This window comes from Cherax quadricarinatus, chromosome 27 (genome assembly GCF_038502225.1).
Source record: "Cherax quadricarinatus isolate ZL_2023a chromosome 27, ASM3850222v1, whole genome shotgun sequence".
NCBI classification, from domain to species: Eukaryota; Metazoa; Arthropoda; class Malacostraca; order Decapoda; family Parastacidae; genus Cherax; species Cherax quadricarinatus.
Genome location: NC_091318.1, coordinates 18,482,485 through 18,501,968, shown reverse-complemented (window position 1 = coordinate 18,501,968; position 19,484 = coordinate 18,482,485). Strand labels below are relative to the sequence as shown.

General features: G+C 37.5%; 1 protein-coding gene across 3 annotated transcripts in view; it reads right to left on the bottom strand.

Annotated features, from left to right (window-relative positions):
- Window positions 1-19,484, bottom strand: part of LOC128691214 (WD repeat-containing protein 17-like) — a 245,478-nt gene that overhangs the window by 199,356 nt on the left and 26,638 nt on the right. For all 3 annotated transcript variants that reach the window (XM_053780080.2, XM_053780079.2, XM_053780078.2), the window contains exons 4-5: window positions 11,373-11,479; window positions 4,578-4,688 (exon numbers count right to left, since the gene is read on the bottom strand). In XM_053780080.2, the coding sequence (XP_053636055.2) occupies window positions 4,578-4,688; window positions 11,373-11,479 (218 nt within the window). The remainder of the gene's footprint in view (window positions 1-4,577; window positions 4,689-11,372; window positions 11,480-19,484) is intronic.

Genomic DNA, 19,484 nt, shown 5'->3' with positions numbered 1-19,484 from the left:
TGGTAAAATAAACAAATTACAGATGCTCCTTGCTTTACAATTGTCCAAATTACGATATTTCGACTTTACAATGGTGTAAAATATTTTTTTTTGCACTGTACAGTACTGTACATTTATTGATAGGATAACCATGCATTCATTTACAGTACAGTGGACCCCCGAGTTTCATGAATTTCGACTTTCGGCAACTTTTTTCGTCAGAATATAACCTCAGGTTTCGTGATTTGCCTCGTCATTCATTGGGCATACGGAATGCATCTGAGTGGCCTCGCAGCATCCGCGCCCACACAAAGGCGCCCCACACACCATTCAGAGTCAGTGCGGCACTGTTTCTCGGTGAGTGACCATCACCCCACACATTCATACGATAAATATCATAATAATCCATTGTTTTTTGTGCTTGCAACTGCTAAACAAGCCACCATGGGCCAAAAGAAAGCTCCTAGTGCCAGCCTTTTGGGAAAGGTGAGAAACACGATAGAATTCAAGAAAGAACACACCAGCCAAGGTACTTCCCCACACACAAGCCAGGGTATTTCCCCACACACACGATTTGGTTTGAGTGGAACTTGCACATGAATGAACAGAATTTTTTTTTTTTTTTTTTCAACAAGTCAGCCGTCTCCCACCGAGGCAGGGTGACCCAAAAAAGAAAGAAAATCCCCAAAAAGAAAATACTTTCATCATCATTCAACACTTTCACCACACTCACACATTATCACTGTTTTTGCAGAGGTGCTCAGAATACAACAGTTTAAAAGCATATACGTATAAAGATACACAACATATCCCTCCAAACTGCCAATATCCCAAACCCCTCCTTTAAAGTGCAGGCATTGTACTTCCCATTTCCAGGACAGAATTATCAAAGCTTATTGCTTGGGGAGCACTGAAAATTGGGTTGGGCAAACATTCTGTTTATGGAATGGTTTGTGAAGGACCTGCCCAGTATGGGCCAACAGGTCTGCTGCAGTGTTCCTGCTCTCTTATGTTCTTATGTACACCAGCCAGGGTACTTCCCCACACACACCAGCCAGGGCATTTCCCCACACACCAGCCAGGGTACTTCCCCACACACACGCCAGCCAGGGTACTTCCCCACACACATGATTTGATTTGAGTGGGACTTGTGCATGAGTGAATAGAATTATCAAAGCTTATTGCTTGGGGAGCATTGAAAAATTGAGTTGGGCAAATATTCTGTTAGTGGGATGGTTTGTGAAGGACTTGCCTAGTATGGGCCAGGTATGCAGTGTTCCTGCTTTCTTATGTACACCAGCTGAGGAAATTGCTTCAGAAGAGGAGGAAAAGAGAAGAAGGTGCCTTCTTCAAAGATTAAGGACATTTGTGCAAAGCGGAGTGAGGTGCAAACATTTGTGGAGAAACATCACCCTAACCCTCTCCCCTCCTCCCATCTTCCATACACCAACAAGAGTCTTCAATAAAAGTAAGTGTGATGTTATTATTGTTTTATACTTTATTTCTCATTCTTTTCTGTATGTAAATCTATATTTAACCCTTTGACTGTTTCAGGCCCCTCTCTGAAACTGTCATTCTATGTCGCTCAATTTTTGAAAAAAAAAAAAAATTATTTTTTCTTATGAAATGATAGAGAATCTTTTCCCGATGGTAATGACACCAAAAATTCGAAATTTGGTCGAAAACTCATGGAATTATGCTCCCACGAAGTTAGCGGTCTCGGCGACATATGCGTATCGGCGATTTCGCCGACTTTGAGCCCTACTTTCAGCCAATTCCATTGTTCCAGTTGACCAAACTCATAGCTATTTCTTTAGAACTCCATTTTATCTATCAGCTGAGTACAAGAAACCTCCCATTTACTAATTTGGACTACCCAATATTGTGGTCAGAAATTGGCAATTTGGCCAATTTCACACAAACTAAAAAAGATGCCAATTTCAAAATAGGGTCCAGAATAAACAAGGTAGACATTCGTGGCACTAAAATAACATATGCTCTGTTCATTAGTCACATCTCTAGGCCCCTCTTATATTATTATTGCTTTCTATTTTTATTTTTTATTCATACAAAAACATACAAAATTTACTGTTATGCAGACTACTGCATTACTGTAAAAATGGTATAAATAATATCAGTGCACTAGTGAAAGAATATTAGACTCCCCAGTTGACGTGTATTGGACGTGTGGTGTGATTTATTTACTCCTGAACAGGTAAAAATCGAACATTTCTGCTACTTTGAGCTCAGTTTCAAGGTCGTTTTCATTGTCAAAGTAATGAAAATCATCTCTATTTCTGTAATATGTTTTCCATTTTATCACCTAAGACCATGAAAACGCGAATATAATGATAAATACTATACAAAAATACACCTCAAAGTCGGCGTTTTATTCCAAAATAACGATCAGTTTTTTTTTCTCATTATGCAATGTGTGCTGCAGGATTTTTTTTATGTGGTGCACACTGACCACACAGACCCATTCTCTCACATGTGGGCCTACCAGCTTTCTCCCGCTTGATTTGAAGCCGCTAGAATTATTGAGTATATATACGTCAGAAACATTGGCTCGTAAGACGTATTTATACGTCGAAAACAGTCAAAGGGTTAATCTGTAAAAAAATCATTTTTGTTAATACTTCTGGGTGTCTGGAACAGATGAATTGGATTTTGGTTTCGAAATTCTTGAATTTCGACTTTCGGCAGACTCTCTGGAACAGATTAATCACAAAACTCGGGGGTCCACTGTATTTACTCTTCAATACTGGCATTTAGGTAGTTACAGTAATTATTTGTTTATTTACTTATTCACTGACAAGTTATTTATTTACTTGTTTATTTTTCATATCATATTCATATTCGACTTACAAGATTTTCAACTTACGATGGATTCATCAGAACATAACCCCATCGTAAGTCAAGGAGCACCTATTCAGATTTAATGGATAATCGGGATTACCATATACTATTTACTCTTGTTATGTAGAGGTTTCACTAGACTATAACTTGCCATGCACTTAGTAGCCTGAACATGAACCCCTAGATCATTATTAAGCTACACTTTGAGATACAATAGACCGTCATTTAGCACGGAAGTTACATTCCTGAAAATGTCGTGTTAGGTAAAATCGCGTCAGATGAACTGAAGAACTTACTGGAAAAATAGGGTTACGTTCCTGGGACCCCCCAAAAAGCCAAACAACCTTTTTTTAGGCCTCCACATCTTACAAAAATAAAAGTGAATATGTAGTTTTAGTTCATTGTTGTGATGTATTATGCTGTTTTTACTGCTTAAGACTACAAATTAACACAAATACATGTAATAGTATTTCTTACCTTAAATTGTGGGTGCTGGTGTTTGTGGATGATTGTGAAGAGAGTGAAGAGTTATGTTGTGGCCCTACTGGGCTGAGGTGGATGGTAGAGGTTCTGGTACTGAAGTCGATGGTTATACTGGAGTGTCATTCAGTCAGTCAGTCAAGTCATTCAGTAAGTCAGTCAGTCAGTCAGTCAAGTCATTCAGTCAGTCAGTCAAGTCAGTAAGTCAGTCAAGTCACTCAGTCAGTCAGTCAGTCAGTAAGCCAGTCAGTCATTCAGTAAGTCAGTCAGTCATTCAGCAAGTCAGTCATTCAGTCAGTCACACAAACTAATGTTTACCTCTTTTTCTGTGTACAAAGTAACACTTCATTATGGCAACAGGTTATCTCTTGTTTAATAACTTTGTTAATTCTAAGACTTAAGTGCTTATACCTCTTCGTGCCACTTTCAGCAACGCTGGTATGGCGACTGGGTGTCATGATCGCTTGGCAGATACAAGATATAATAATTAAAATATCATAACACAATTCACAAACATAGCTGCCTTGTAGCAGAGAAAGACTGGACACACATGAATTACGAACACTGGGATGGTGGGGTGGTGTCGGGGAGTGGCAGGGGATGGTGGGAGGGCTCCCCGGCTGCTCCACAACAAGGCGGCCGCTTGAGCAAAAGAGAATTTTTTTTTCCTTCCCACAAACTGAACCAGGTTAAATTAATTATATGTTACATAAAATTGTTTCGCAATTCTTCAATCGTGCATTACCCAAATCGTGCCAAATAAACTTGTGCTAAATGATGGTCTACTGTACATGGCTTGGCAACTAGATAACTGACAGTGAATAATTTTGATATGATCTTGCTATTACCATTCTGGGCGATTCCATGTATTTTGGGAATGTATGATTACCCTGTTGTGTTGGCTATACACAATAATATACAGAGACTATGGGATCCTTTTTTTACTGTGGTAAAAAAGCTTGATCCAGTATAAGAGGAGCATTTAGTAGCATTTGCAGGGACCCCCAAGAGGCAATCCTCCCTAACACTGGTCTTTCCTATAGATGACTTGCACTAGTGGAAAGAAAATGGTTGACCTGCATATATTCAATCCTTTCTTGAGGAAATGACACCAACCTTCAGGGCATGTGCCATTAATTTTCTGATATTTCAACAGCCTATTAGCACAGAAAAAATGTTTTTACAAAGTAATTATATATAAACATACATAATATACTTTAAATTTCATGTGGTATGGAACAGTAAATAGGTTTCCTGACCTGTGTCCGGTACACCATGCTACCACTGTGGGGACTCGGCAGATGCTGATTGCATGAAGAACACACTGTCTGCTCACATTCCATACACACACCCTCTGATCCAAGGATGCACTGTTAAATAAAACTGTATTAAAATATTATAAGTGCAACAATACAGAGTGACACTATTAAAAATGAAAGTAATAAGTAGTGAGTCCCAACTTTATGAGTACATGTACATATTCACTTTACTAGAATCTCATTTCACAAGTGTGAGATACAGTGGAACCTCGGTATGCGACCTTAATTCATTCCAGAAGGCTGTTCGAGTGCTGCTCTGTTTGAGTACCGAACAAGTTCTTCCCAACCAATTTTCTGTTTGGTTGGCTGTTATCACTAATCTTCATAGGCCCCATGGTAACTTATTTATACAAATACTGTAATACAGAAAAACACCAAAAAATGCGAAGAAATGCAAAATTGTTTACAGCAATATTCTGGCAGGTCGTATTTGTTTAGTTGAGTGCTGAGCTTTGTTAGAGTAATGAGCTGGTCGTATACCGAGGTTCCACTGTACAGTGGACCCCCGCATAACGATCACCTCCGAATGCAACCAATTATGTAAGTGTATTTATGTAAGTGCGTTTGTACGTGTATGTTTGGGGGTCTGAAATGGACTAATCTACTTCACAATATTCCTTATGGGAACAAATTCGGTCAGTACTGGCACCTAAACATACTTCTGGAGAGAAAAAATATCGTTAACCGGGGGTCCACTGTATTAGAGAATAAATCTGTGTACTGATTGCATAATTTTATTGAGTGAGTGTTACTCACACATCAGTCACTAGCCTGAGACTAACATGTGGCTCTCTGCTTAGCTCATCCACTTTTTTAGCATTTGCTTTGAAACAGATATAATTTGGAACTGATGCAAGCTACAATGTATCTGAAGTACAATTTTATTTAAAAAAAAAGTATGATTTTATTTAAAAAAAAAGTACAATTTTATTTAAAAAACCACAATTTTATTTAAAAAAGTACAATTTTATTCCAAAAAATATAATTTTATTTCAAAAATGTTTTACTATCATATTCGTTCACATTATTGCAAAATTACCACTCTCTAGCTGTCTTTTCATAAGAGCATGAAGATTACAATTCTATTAATTCACTCACTGAAATCCAATACTAATTGAATGTACCTAATTAAGAGTGTTCAATAAAAATTATACAAAACTAGTACATGCTTCCTAATCTAGAATCTCACCACTAACTCTTAGACAATCTAATTTCCTTCCTTTGGTTTCTCACTTCATTTTTCTCCCCAAAGCTGCTTTTTATTCTCTACAAAAGAGGGAATGAGCAGTTAAGAAATCAATATATTCCTGTTTTTATATCTCTCTTTAGAGAGACATAAAAACAGGAATAAGAAAAGCAAAATGGGATTATGAGGCTAAAGCTGCAAGGGATTCCAAGACAAACCCAAAAGGGTTCTCTTTCAGGTATACAGAAGATTAGGGACAAGGCAGGCCCACTTAAAAGTAACTCAGGTCAGATCACTCCCAGTGATAAGGAAATGTGTGAACTTTTCAACACTTACGTCCTCTCAGTTTTTACTCAGGATGATACTAGTGAAATTCCAAAAATAATAAATTATGTAGAACAGGACGATAATAAACTACGCACGATTGGGGTAACTAGTGACGTGGTCCTCAGGCAAATAGAGAAATTAAAACCTAACAAATTCCCAGACCCTGATGAACTGTTTACAAGGGTTTTATAAGAATGTAAGGTGGAACTTAGCATACCTTTCACTAATCTTTTCAACATATCATTACAAACTGGCACAGTGCCAGACAAGTGGAAAATGGCAAATGTAATACCTATTCACAAGGCAGGTGACAGGTCCTTAGCTTCAAACTATAGACCAATAAGCCTTACCTCCATAGTGGGAAAATTTATGGAATCAATAATTGTTGAGGCAATTCATAGCCATCTTGAAAGGCATAAATCGATTAATGAATCTCAGCATGATTTTACAAAGGGGCATTCCTGTCTTACGAATTTATTTTTTTCACTAAGGTATTTAAGGAGGTAGATCATGGCACTGAATATGATATTCTGTATATGGACTTCAGTAAGGTTTTCAACAGAGTTCCACATGAAAGGCTATTGAGGACACTTAACCCTTTCAGGGTCCAAGGCCCAAATCTGGAGTCACGCACCAGTGTCCAAGAATTTTCAAAAAAAAAATTTGTTATTTTTTCTTATGAAATCGTAGAGAATCTTTTTGTGAAGGTAATAAAACAAAAAGTACGAAATTTGGTGGAAAATTGACGAAATTATGCTCTCGCGAATTTTGATGTGTCAGCGATATTTACGAATCGGCGATTTTGCCGACTTTGACTCCCATTTTAGGCCAATTACATTATTCCAATCAACCAAATTCTTAGCTATTTCACTAGTATTACTTCTATTCTATCGATTGAGCACAAGAAATCGCCAAGTCAACTGTTTCAACTACAAAATAAAGTGATCGGAAATTGTTAATTTGGCCAATTTAACACAAAGTTCAAAATATTCCAATTTCAAAATAGGGTCCAGAATGAACAATGTAGGCATTCCTGGCACTAAACTAACATTTCCTCTGTTCATTAGTTATGTTTTGTGGCTTTACAAATAAATTTCATTTTGATTTTTTATTCACATAATGAATTTTTATTCACACCAAAAAATAGAAGATTTACTGTTATGCAATACTGTAATAATTGTATAAATATCATCACCATATTTGTGAATGTATATTAGACCCACCAGCTGACGTGTATTAGATGTGTGAGGTCGTTTGTTTACTCTTGAATATCAGCAAAAATTTAACATTTCTGCTACTTTGAGCTCAGTTTCAAGCCATTTCTAGTGCTAAAACCAATCAAAATCATCTCTATTTCTGTAATATGTCTTCCATTCTATCAAATGAGACCAAGAAATCGCAAATACAACTATAAAAAACATACGAAAAAACACTGCAAAGTTGCTGTTTTAATCGAAAAATCATGATTTCATTTTTTTTCTCTCATTATACACAGTGTGCTGCAGGATCTGTTTTATGTGGTGCACATATACCACATAGATGTATTCTCTCATATCTAGGCCCAAATGTACCACTCACAGTTTATCAGAGTGAGCTGAGCTCATGGCGTAGATCTACGGTTTGGACCCTGAACGTAAAGCCGTAGATCTACGGGACGGACCCTGAAAGGGTTAAGACACACAGAATAGGAGGAGGAGGAGAAATTTTTTCCTGGGTAGAGGCATGGTTGACAAATAGGCAGCAGAGAGTTTGCATAAATGGGGAGAAATCAGAATAGGGGCACATCACAAGCGGTGTTCCACAGGGGTCAGTGTTGGGCCCTTTGTTGTTCACAATTTACATAAACGACATAGATAAGGGAATAAATAGCGACATAAACAAATTTGCTGATGACACCATAATAGCCTATCCAATTCATTCTAATGAGGACATAGGAGCACTCCAGGATGATTTGAATAGACTGATGCAGTGGTCGGAAAAGTGGAAGATGCAGTTTAATATAGACAAATGCAAAATTCTAAATGTTGGACAGGAAAATAACCATGCTACATATAAACTAAATAATGTAGATCTTAATATTACTGATTGTGAAAAGGATTTAGTTCTGGTTAGCAGTAATCTAAAACCAAGACAACAGTGCATAAGTGTTTACAATAAAGTTAACAGAACCTTGGCTTCATATCAAGAAATATAAATAATAGAAGTCCTCAGTTTGTTCTACAACTCTATATATATTTGGTAAGGCTTCATTCAGATTATTCTTCACAGGTCTGGTCACCGTATTACAGAATTATTAGTGTAAATGCACTGGAAAACATACAATGGAGGATGGCAAAGTTGATCCCATGTATCAGAAATCTTCCCTATGAGGATAGTCTGAGGGCCCTGAATTTACACTCTCTAGAGAGGCATAGAATTAGGGGGGATATGACTGAGGTGTATAAATAAAAAACAGGAATAAATAAAGGGGATGTAAATAAAGTGCTAAAATTATCTAGCCTAGACAGGACTCGCAGCAATGGCTTTAAGTTGGAAAAATTCAGATTCAGGAAGGAAACAGGAAAGCACAGGTTTGGTAATAGAGTTGTGGATGAGTGGAACAAACTCCTGAGTACTGTCAAAGAAGCTAAGACATTGTGTAGTTTTAAAAATAGGTTAGATAAATACATGAGCGGGTGTGGGTGGGTGTGAGTTGGACCTGATTAGGTCAGATGCCGTGCTCCTTCCTAATCTAGCATCTCACCACTAACTCTTAGACAATCTAATTTCCTCCCTTTGGTTTCTCATTGTCGGTGTCGTATATACATATATGTCTTACGAGCCAGTGTTTTGGTGTATTCTGGCCCCTATTTTGAAATTTGCATCTTTTTAATTTGCATGAAATTGGCCAAATAGCCAATTTCTGACCACTTTATTGGGTAGCTGAAACCAGTAAATGGGCAGTTTCTTGTACTCAATCGATAGAACAAATGGAGTTCTAAAGAAATAGCTATGAGTTTGGTCGACTGGAACAATGGAATTGGCCAAAAATAGGACTCAGAGTGGGCAAAATCGCCAATGCGTATACAGTGGAACCTCTACTTGTGAGCGTGTCCATGTGCGAGTTTTTCCAAATACGAGCAGTCGATGGGTTGATTTTTTGCTTCCATGCGCAAGCAAAATTTCCATAAACGAGCAGACCTCAAGGCAGCTTCCCTGACACTGGTGAGGGGCTCTTGCTCTTGATCTCAGGAATTGTATCTCACTTGTTTGTTGGACTATCTTATTGAAACTTGGGCAATGTATGATGGAAAGATGCTTAACGTACACCAAATGAAAGAAATCTAAGCATAAATAATGGAGTTCACTTCTCAGCAATTAGCCACCCCTTAGCAGTAATTTCGAATGGTTTTTATGGTTGTATTCTCGTTTTTTTTTTGTGTGTGTGGTCTCGTTTTTTCGGCCGTATAGATGATATTAGCAAAATTATTCATGAAGTATTTTGCCCGATCTCCAGACAAACTCTCATCCACCGCCGACACTGCCCATATCACTACATGAATGACATATTTTATTCATTTTAGAGTATATATCAGGTTTCTATTTATTTATGTTGTTTATTATGTCCTATTAGATGAAATGAGATAGATGAATAAGCTGTAGAGTTGATATTAGCAAAATTATTGAAGTACAGAATTCCACTGGAACGGATTAATTGCATTTCAATTAATTTAAATGAGGAAAACTGACTCTGCAAATGAGCAAATCCAGTTGCGAGCAAGGTCGTGGAACAGATTAAACCCGCAAGTAGAGGTTCCACTGTATATCACCGAGATCACAAACTTCGCAAGAGCATAATTCCATAAGTTTTCCATCAAATTTCGTACTTTTGGTGTCATTACCATCGGGAAAAGATTCTCTATCATTTCATGAGATTTTTTTTTTTTTCAAATATTTTACGACACAGAGAGACACTTCAGGATTTGGGGTCTCGACAGTCAAGGGGTTAAGTGAATATGACCTGACCTGACTAGGTTAGGGCGTTGGCTTAACCCTTTCAGGGTCCAAGGCCAAAATCTGAAGTGGTGCCCCAGTGTCCAAGAATTTTCAAAAAAAAAATTTTTTATTTTTTCTTATGAAATGGTAGAGAATCTTTTTGTGAATGTAATAAAACAAAAAGTACGAAATTTGATGGAAAATTGACGAAATTATGCTCTCGTGAATTTTGATGTGTCAGCGATATTTACGAATCGGCGATTTTGCCGACTTTGACTCCCATTTTAGGCCAATTACATTATTCCAGTCGACCAAATTCTTAGCTATTTCACTAGTATTACTTCTATTCTATCGATTGAGCACAAGAAATCGCCAAGTCAACTGTTTCAACTACAAAATAAAGTGACCGGAAATTGGTAATTTGGCCAATTTAACACAAAGTTCAAAATATTCCAATTTCAAAATAGCGTCCAGAATAAACAATGTAGGTATTCCTGGCACTAAACTAACATTTCCTCTGTTCATTAGTTATGTTTTGAGGCTTTACAAATAAATTCCATTTTGATTTTTTATTCACATAATGAATTTTTATTCACACCAAAAAATAGAAGATTTACTGTTATGCAATACTGTAATAATTGTATAAATATCATCACCACATTTGTGAATGTATATTAGACCCACCAGCTGGCGTGTATTAGACGTGTGAGGACGTTTGTTTACTCTTGAACATCGGCAAAAATTTAACATTTCCGCCACTTTGAGCTCAATTTCAAGCCATTTCCATTGCTAACACCAATCAAAATTATCTCTATTTCTGTAATATGTCTTCCATTCTATCAAATGAGATCAAGAAATCACAAATACAACTATAAAAAACATACAAAAAAACACTGCAAAGTCGCTGTTTTAATCGAAAATCATGGTCTCAGTTTTTTTTCTCTCATTATACACAGTGTGCTGCAGGATTTGTTTTATGTGGTGCACACATACCACATAGATGTATTCTCTCATATCTAGGCCCAAAAATACCACTCACAGTTTATCAGAGTGAGCTGAGCTCATGACGTAGATCTACGGTTTGGACCCTGAACGTAAAGCCGTTGATCTACGGGACGGACCCTGAAAGGGTTAAGCTGGTAGGAAAATTGGACTTGCCTCACATGGACCAGTAGGCCTGCTGTAGTGTTTCTTCTTTCTTATGTTCTCATGTTCTTAAATATGATAACAAAAGACTTGTATCTCACCTAGCTAGAAGGTCATCATTGCATGGATGCCAATCAAGACAGGTTATTGTCTTGCGGTGGTCAGCCAAGATGCTAAACAACTGCCACTGATTACTTCCAGTCTCAACCTGCATATGTACAAAATAAATGTAATAAATTACGAAATATGAAATACAGTGGACCCCCGGTTAACGATATTTTTTCACTCCAGAAGTATGTTCAGGTGCCAGTACTGACCGAATTTGTTCCCATAAGGAATATTGTGAAGTAGATTAGTCCATTTCAGACCCCCAAACATACACGTACAAATGTACTTACATAAATACACTTACATAATTGGTCGCATTCGGAGGTAATCGTTATGCGGGGGTCCACTGTATATGTAATGTAAATTTTATGTTGCATTTTCCCATCTATATTAACATATTCTGTTTCAAAGACTAGGGCAAAAATTTGATAATTGATTTATGTAAAGATAATGGAATTTGATAAGTAACCACTAAGGTGAAAGTGCTTATTCATTCAATTTTCCAAAGCTCCTGTATGACAAGTTGACCATGAATCATTTTGCAGAATTTCCAATACTATTCTAGACAATACTTATCTGCATACAACAACAACAACTAAGTGGAGTTACAGTAATGCATGAGGAGGTGCAGAATAAACCAAATGAAGTGTTACAAGCTTAGAGAATTTATCAACATTCGAGGTCATAAACTCTTACATTCTTCTGCTGTATTAGCATATAGTACATAAACAATATTGCCAGGAAAAAAAATAGAAGTCTTCAAGAAGGGATCAGACAAGTCCCTATAGGAGGTTCACAATTAGCTAGGTTACAAAAACTAAGCAGTCCTGAGGGCCACAAGCAGTAATGGCCAAGCTAATTAAGTCGCCAGATTCATTTGAATCACTACACTCTTCAGTCATCAGATTCATTAAGACTGATGGACTGAAAAACCTCCTTTCAAGGCTAAGGGACTCAAACTGCTTCTTCAATTCATCCACTGTCTCCAACAGATGCATCAAGGCTTTATTGGGAAGGAGGTAGTAGGTGGGTGTTCTATTACCTGACTGACACCAATTAATCAATCACCTTGTCAGTCGAGTCCACACTATATACCAGCCATCCCATATCTAGCTTCCCAAATGGACACCCCCCTTCGACAGAGATGTTATTATAAAGTAAACTGAACACTAGCTACTTGCCAATCTGATGTCTTTTATGACACCTGGTGCTTGTTGCATTACCAAGCAGAAATACCCAGCACACACAATCAATGAAGAAGTGTAAGACTGATCATGTGGGTTCTTCTTTCCAAATGCAGTTGGCACACTCCTGACTCCCATTAATCTTGAACCAATACCACTGTGCTTATGTTAGATCACTACCTACCTTGTACAAGATTATGGAATGCAATCTATTTAATGGACAAGGTGGGAAGACGTCCATATACTGTACAGTATACATTTAGGGTAACTGACAAACAAACTTTATTTCTATAAGTGGAGTACAGTATATTATACAATTAAGGTGATTGACATATATAACTAGCTTATAGAAAGCCCCTTGTTATGCAAAGCAAATCACCTTATGCCAATAATAACACAACAAAGAGCAGCAGTACAAATGATCACCCAGTCTATTGCCAGACAACACACTCCCCCATTCTTTCAAAAGTCTAAACTTACTTAATATACATAAAATTCACTCATACTACTGTGCATATGCATATACAGGACAATCAACCCTAATATGAATCCTTCCCTGAAACTCTTTCTTGATAACTGCAACAGAACTCATAGGCATAATACTAGACACAAAAGTCTCTATGAAATTCCCCTGCATCCGGCATAATCATTATAAAAACTCAATGTACAAAAAAAGGACTTAAAATCTGGAAATCTCTACCTGAATACTCTAGACTCTTTCTTTCTGCCAGCCACTTCAAAGTTACTGTTAAAAAACACCTCCTTTCCTTAATGTTATCCTAACAACAATTAATTATGATGAACAATTCTTTCAACCTGTATTGTCCCTGTCCTCGTCTATCATTCCTTCAACTCATGCACCCAGCTTCATCCTAAATAGATCACCAATTATAGTTTTTTACTGAATTACTGTATACCTCTAGTAGTATTTTAAAAACTATGTATTCTTATTCTCATATATGTCCTAGTAATTATAATTTAATTTTAAGGCTGCCCGAAATGCCTTGCATTATAAGGGGCTCTCTATAGTTATTTTTGTCACTCACCTTGTTTAATATAATATACTATACTCCACTTTATAGAAATAAAGTTTGTTTGCGTTGAGAGGAGTTATTATATTAGTCCAGATATGGTGAATTGAGGATGCAGTCATCTCAATGATTCTTGTTGGTTTATTTATAGCCGGTATGAATAGGGAATTACACAGGCTGTTAATGAAGTCAGTTGCTTGAGGGTCCTCAGCTTGAACAACGTTAATGTTAAAGTCACCAACGAGTATTAGATAATGTTTGTTTAAGTGCTTATTGATTATTAGGTTCTTTAGGTTACTTAAGGTGGGAATATACTGGAGAATGTCAGTCACCATGACATTCATAAATTCAAGGCCCTAAAACCTGGTGAGGCAAGGTCTCATCTCTTAACATTGAGTCACTGAAAACTCTGAAGGGCAATCCATGGCACTTCATGACTTCTGAGCTGAGAAGAAACCATTAAAACAATCCCCCTTTCTCTCCCACTGAGGAGGGGTACTAACTGTCACAGTAGCACAGGCACTGTCGCAGTCACACAGGCACGCCTCAAAAGGAAAAACGGTAAAAAAGCCGGTGGAATAAACTCCACAACAAAGGCCGAGGACTGATTACCAGTAACTACTTGTTTATGTATTTTTTTTCTGTACTGGACTAATAAAGCTACTGGTTGGCAAAACATCTCTACAATAAAGATATCCAAATGTTGCCCATGGAATAAAAGTAAAGAATGAACAGAACAGGCAGTATATGCAAAGCAGTAGCATGCAAGGAAAGTGTAACACAGTACAGTAGGGCCCCGCTTTACGGCGTTTTGCTTTACGGCATTCCACTAATACGTCGTTTCAAATTGTGACCAAAACTCCCTATACGGCTCCCCCACCTGACTTTCTAATACAGTCACCGTGCCCCACCCAGTTTGTTTACATTCTCTGTGAGATCCGTAAGCACTTAGTCTCCCCATTATGTCTGGAAACTCCAAAATTTCAAGTGTTTCTAAAAGTTATTTCATATTTTATATTTTTTTTTTTTTTTTTCAACAAGTCGGTCGTCTCCCACCGAGGCAGGGTGACCCAAAAAAAGAAAGAAAATCCCCAAAAAGAAAATACTTTCATCATCATTCAACACTTTCACCACACTCACACATTATCACTGCTTTTGCAGAGGTGCTCAGAATACAACAGTTTAGAAGCATATACGTATAAAGATACACAACATATCCCTCCAAACTGCCAATATCCCAAACCCCTCCTTTAAAGTGCAGGCATTGTACTTCCCATTTCCAGGACTCAAGTCCGACGATATGAAAATATTTTATATATACACTCTGATAGTTAATCTTAAGTTAATTTTAAGCCAGCCCGTAATGCTATGCATAGTATAAGTGGCTTTGGCATGCTGCTTTTATCTGTATTTTTTTTTTGTACCTCTGTATGTGTGCTCAAATTGTAATAAATAAATAAATAATTAAACTTATGTATACCTGTACCTAAATAAACTTACACACTGTGCTGGCGTGCAGGTACATATTAAAATCAGTAAGTGTGTCTTATGTCTCGAGACATGATGATGATGATGATGATGATGATGATGATGATGATGATGATGATGATGATGATGATGATGATGATGATGATGATGATGATGATGATGATGATGATGATGATGATGATGATGATGATGATGATGATGATGATGATGATGATGATGATGATGATGATGATGATGATGATGATGATGATGATGATGATGATGATGATGATGATGATGATGATGATGATGATGATGATGATGATGATGATGATGATGATGATGATGATGATGATGATGATGATGATGATGATGATGATGATGATGATGATGATGATGATGATGATGATGATGATGATGATGATGATGATGATGATGATGATGATGATGATGATGATGATGATGATGATGATGATGATGATGATGATGCAAGATTTCAGGTATGTCTTGCTACTTCTACTTACACTTAGGTCACACTACACATACATGTACAAGCACATATATACACAACCCTCTGGGTTTTCTTCTATTTTCTTTCTAGTTCTTATTCTTGTTTATTTCCTCTTATCTCCATGGGGAAGTGGAACAGAATTCTTCCTCCGTAAGCCATGCGTGTTGTAAGAGGCGACTAAAATGCCGGGAGCAAGGGGCTAGTAACCCCTCCTCCTGTATATACTACTAAATGTAAAAGGAGAAACTTTCGTTTTTCCTTTTGGGCCACCCCACCTCAGTGGGATACGGCCAGTGTGTTGAGAGAAAGAAAAAATAATAATAATAATCGCAGTCTCATTAAATGTCGTATATTACATTAATATACATAATTTTCATTAAGCCATCTATGATATTTTTTCAAAATTATATAATAAACATGATACATAACATATGTTGATGATAAATACACTCCACAGTAGAATAAATAAACATAAATACGAGATGTGGGAGCCAGACACATTGCACGAGTGACGCCATATTAGTAGTATTAATAATAGTAATCACCAAATCTCGTTAAATGCATGCAACCATATGACCTGTCTTTGTAATACTCATTTGTGCTTTATAGTTATCTGTTTACAATAATGTCTTATCACTGATTTCATCATTGCTTAGTTAATCTTAAGTTAATTTTAATCCAGCCCGTAATGCTATGCATATAAGTGGCTTTGGCATGCTGCTCTTACCTGTATTTTTTTTGTACCTCTGTATGTATGCTAAAATTTCTAAATAAAAATAAATATTACGTTAATATACACATTTTCATTAATCCATCTATGATAATTTTTCAAAATTATATAATAAATACAATACATAACATATAAAGATGATAAATACACCCCACAGTAGATAAATAAACATAAATACAAGATGTGGTAGCCAGACTTGTACAAGTGACAGCAAGAATAACATTTTCTCTAGTCCAACATCAGAGAAAATGTGTTACTGGGGGTAACTGTAGAAAATTATTCCTTTTGTATTTAAGTAAGTTTATTCAGGTATACACAAATACAATTACATAGATTATCATACATAGCAGCATATGTGTAGAGAACCTAGGATAAACCAAAAAAGTCAGAGTGACTTATTTCCATTGCCTTCACTCAGAGCATCATTTCTTCTAAAAATGGTGTTACATGAGAATGAGAATGTTCTTCTTTATTTATTCTACCATATCAATGTAGAGACAACTTGTACACAATGTAGCCTGTACACAAACCAGATGTGTACACCCGTTTTTTTTTACAAAACTTGCGTTCGCCTGGTTTGTTTACATAACTCTGCGCCTGTCCTCCCTCATGTACTCATTCTCATTCTCTTTTTTTTTTTTTTTTTTTTTTTTTTTTTTACACAGGGTTTGACAAGGTTAAGGATCCCTAGCTTTATTGACAGCTATATTACAGGTTAAGGATTCCTAACTTTATTGGCAAGCTAAGAGCTGTTACCTACATCAGCTCATTTGAAAGCATTTTTATTGTTATGAGACATACAAGTACGGGACAGGATGAAGTTGGAGCCATCTGTGGGCCAGCATTTTCATTTGATCAACTGACTTTATCTCGTTGACATCATTATGCTGTACGAATGTGTTCCATACTCGAGTCATCCTGGGTATGTATGATCTCAGATGGAGTGATGTTCTGGAGAAGGGTACAGCCAGAGTGAAGTTGCTGCTTTCTGCCCGTCTTGTGGCATAAAAGCTTGTTTCACGCTGTCCTCGAAGTGGATCCAAGTGTGGTATTTTGACAATATTGGCCTTGTACATAACAGTAAGGCCACCCACATCCCTCCTATGTTGAAGGCTCTGCTGAAATGACAGATCTATCCAGGATGGGTCCAGGCGAGAGATGAAACGTCTTGCTCTGTTCTCTACTCTGTCAAGCAGTCGCAGATGAGAGGGGGGGCAGGCAAACCAAGAAAGTGGAGCATACTCAAGGTGTGAGCGTACTTGTGCCTCGTACAGGATCTTGCAACCCCTACTGTCAAGCAGATGCGAGATACGGCGAAGTGCTGTAAGCTTCCTGGCTGCCTTGTTTGCAAGATTTACAACATGGTTCTTCATGGTTAGTTTGGAGTCAAATTTCACCCCAAGGATATCAACTTCTTCTCCAGGTGCCAACATCGTCCCATTCATCCTTACTACTGCACCAGCATTACCATCATGGTGCCTAGAGACGATCATCATTTGCGTTTTCTCAGGTGCAAATGTTACTTGCCATCTATTTCCCCAAGCTGATATAGCTCTCAGCTGGTGATTGATGTAGCTTAGAGCAGCTGGCATTTCTTCTCTTGGATAAGTGAATGTCAGTGTACAGTCATCTGCATATGCATGTGATTCTGGGATGAGATGAAGAAGGTCGTCGAAGTAGACATTCCATAACAGTGGACCCAGCACGCTTCCTTGTGGAACGCTTGCCCCAATAGGATGCCTTGCTGATTCAGTTCCATTGAGGACTACACTTAGAGATCTACCATGAAGGTAATCACTGAGGAGACATAGCGTAGAGCCTGCAATTCCCAGTGCTTGAAGTTTTGCTAAGAGGCCCTGGTGCCACACCCGGTCGAAAGCGCCAGCAATGTCCAGTGCTACCACACAGCTGACTTTGGATTCATCCAATGACTGGTGCCACTTAGTGGAGAGGTTTAACAACAGATCAGCAGCAGAGTAACCTTTCCTGAAGCCATATTGACGATCACAAAGTAGTGAGTGGTAGTCAAAAAAATCTGTCATTTGTCTTGAGATTATTGTCTCAAGGATCTTACCAGTGATTGACAGGAGTGACACTGGTCTGTAGTTGCTGATTTCTGCTCTGCTCTTCTTTTTGTGAACAGGGACTACATTTGCCTCTTTCCATGGAGAGGGCCATTTACACTGTACTAGGCAGTGCTGAAAGATGCGAGTTAGAGGTGCTGTTAGCTGGTCTGCACATCTTCTCAACAATCTTGGGCTCAACTTGTCTGGGCCCACAGCCTTTTCTTGGTCAAGTGATTTAAGAAGGAAATGCACCTCCTCCTGCCTTATTGTCACCACTGACAGTTTTGACACAGTTCTTGCAGCTAGCCAAGGAGGGTCCCTTGCTGGATCAGGAACTTGCATTTTGGTAGCAAAGTGTTCAGCAAAGAGGTCCGCCTTCTCTTTCTCTCTGTCTCATTCTATCTCTCTCATTCTCTCTCTCATTTCCTCTCTCTCATTCTCTCTCTCTCTCTCATTCATTTTATCTCATTTACTCACCTCTGACCCTACATTAAGACTACAAATATTTTAAGGTAAGTAATGAGTGACCTGTATATGCATTTTATCGCTCTGGGATGCTTAAATGTTATAGAATACTGTATTATGTGTGGGCGGGCTGGCCTGGCTGGCTACCATACACACCACACTTGATTTCTTACAATAAATACTACTTGTTTCACCACAGATTAAGACTACAAATATTTTAAGGTAAGTAATGAGTGTAATATATGTGTATTTTACTTTTTTATTGTTTTTAATGCCTAGTTCTATTGCTAACTTAATATATGTTAGAGTAAATTTGCTAGCTAGTATTTATATGCATTTATAAGTGGAAAAAAGGGGTGTTCCACTTTACGGCGATTTCCGCTTTACGGCAGTAGCCTGGAACTTAACCTGTCATATAAGTGGGGCCCTACTGTACACAGAGTTTATGTAAAAGGTCTTGTTTTGCCACTTTAGTATATATGACCATCATCAATACTTATCAATAAAATTGTTGTAATTTATTTAGTGGTTGTACAAATTGTTTAATAAAGCTGCCTTACTGTACAGGGAATTCAGAACACAAAGTCACTTAATACAATACTGATAACTTTATTTACAAAAAATAGCAAATATTACGGCTTCAACATTGAT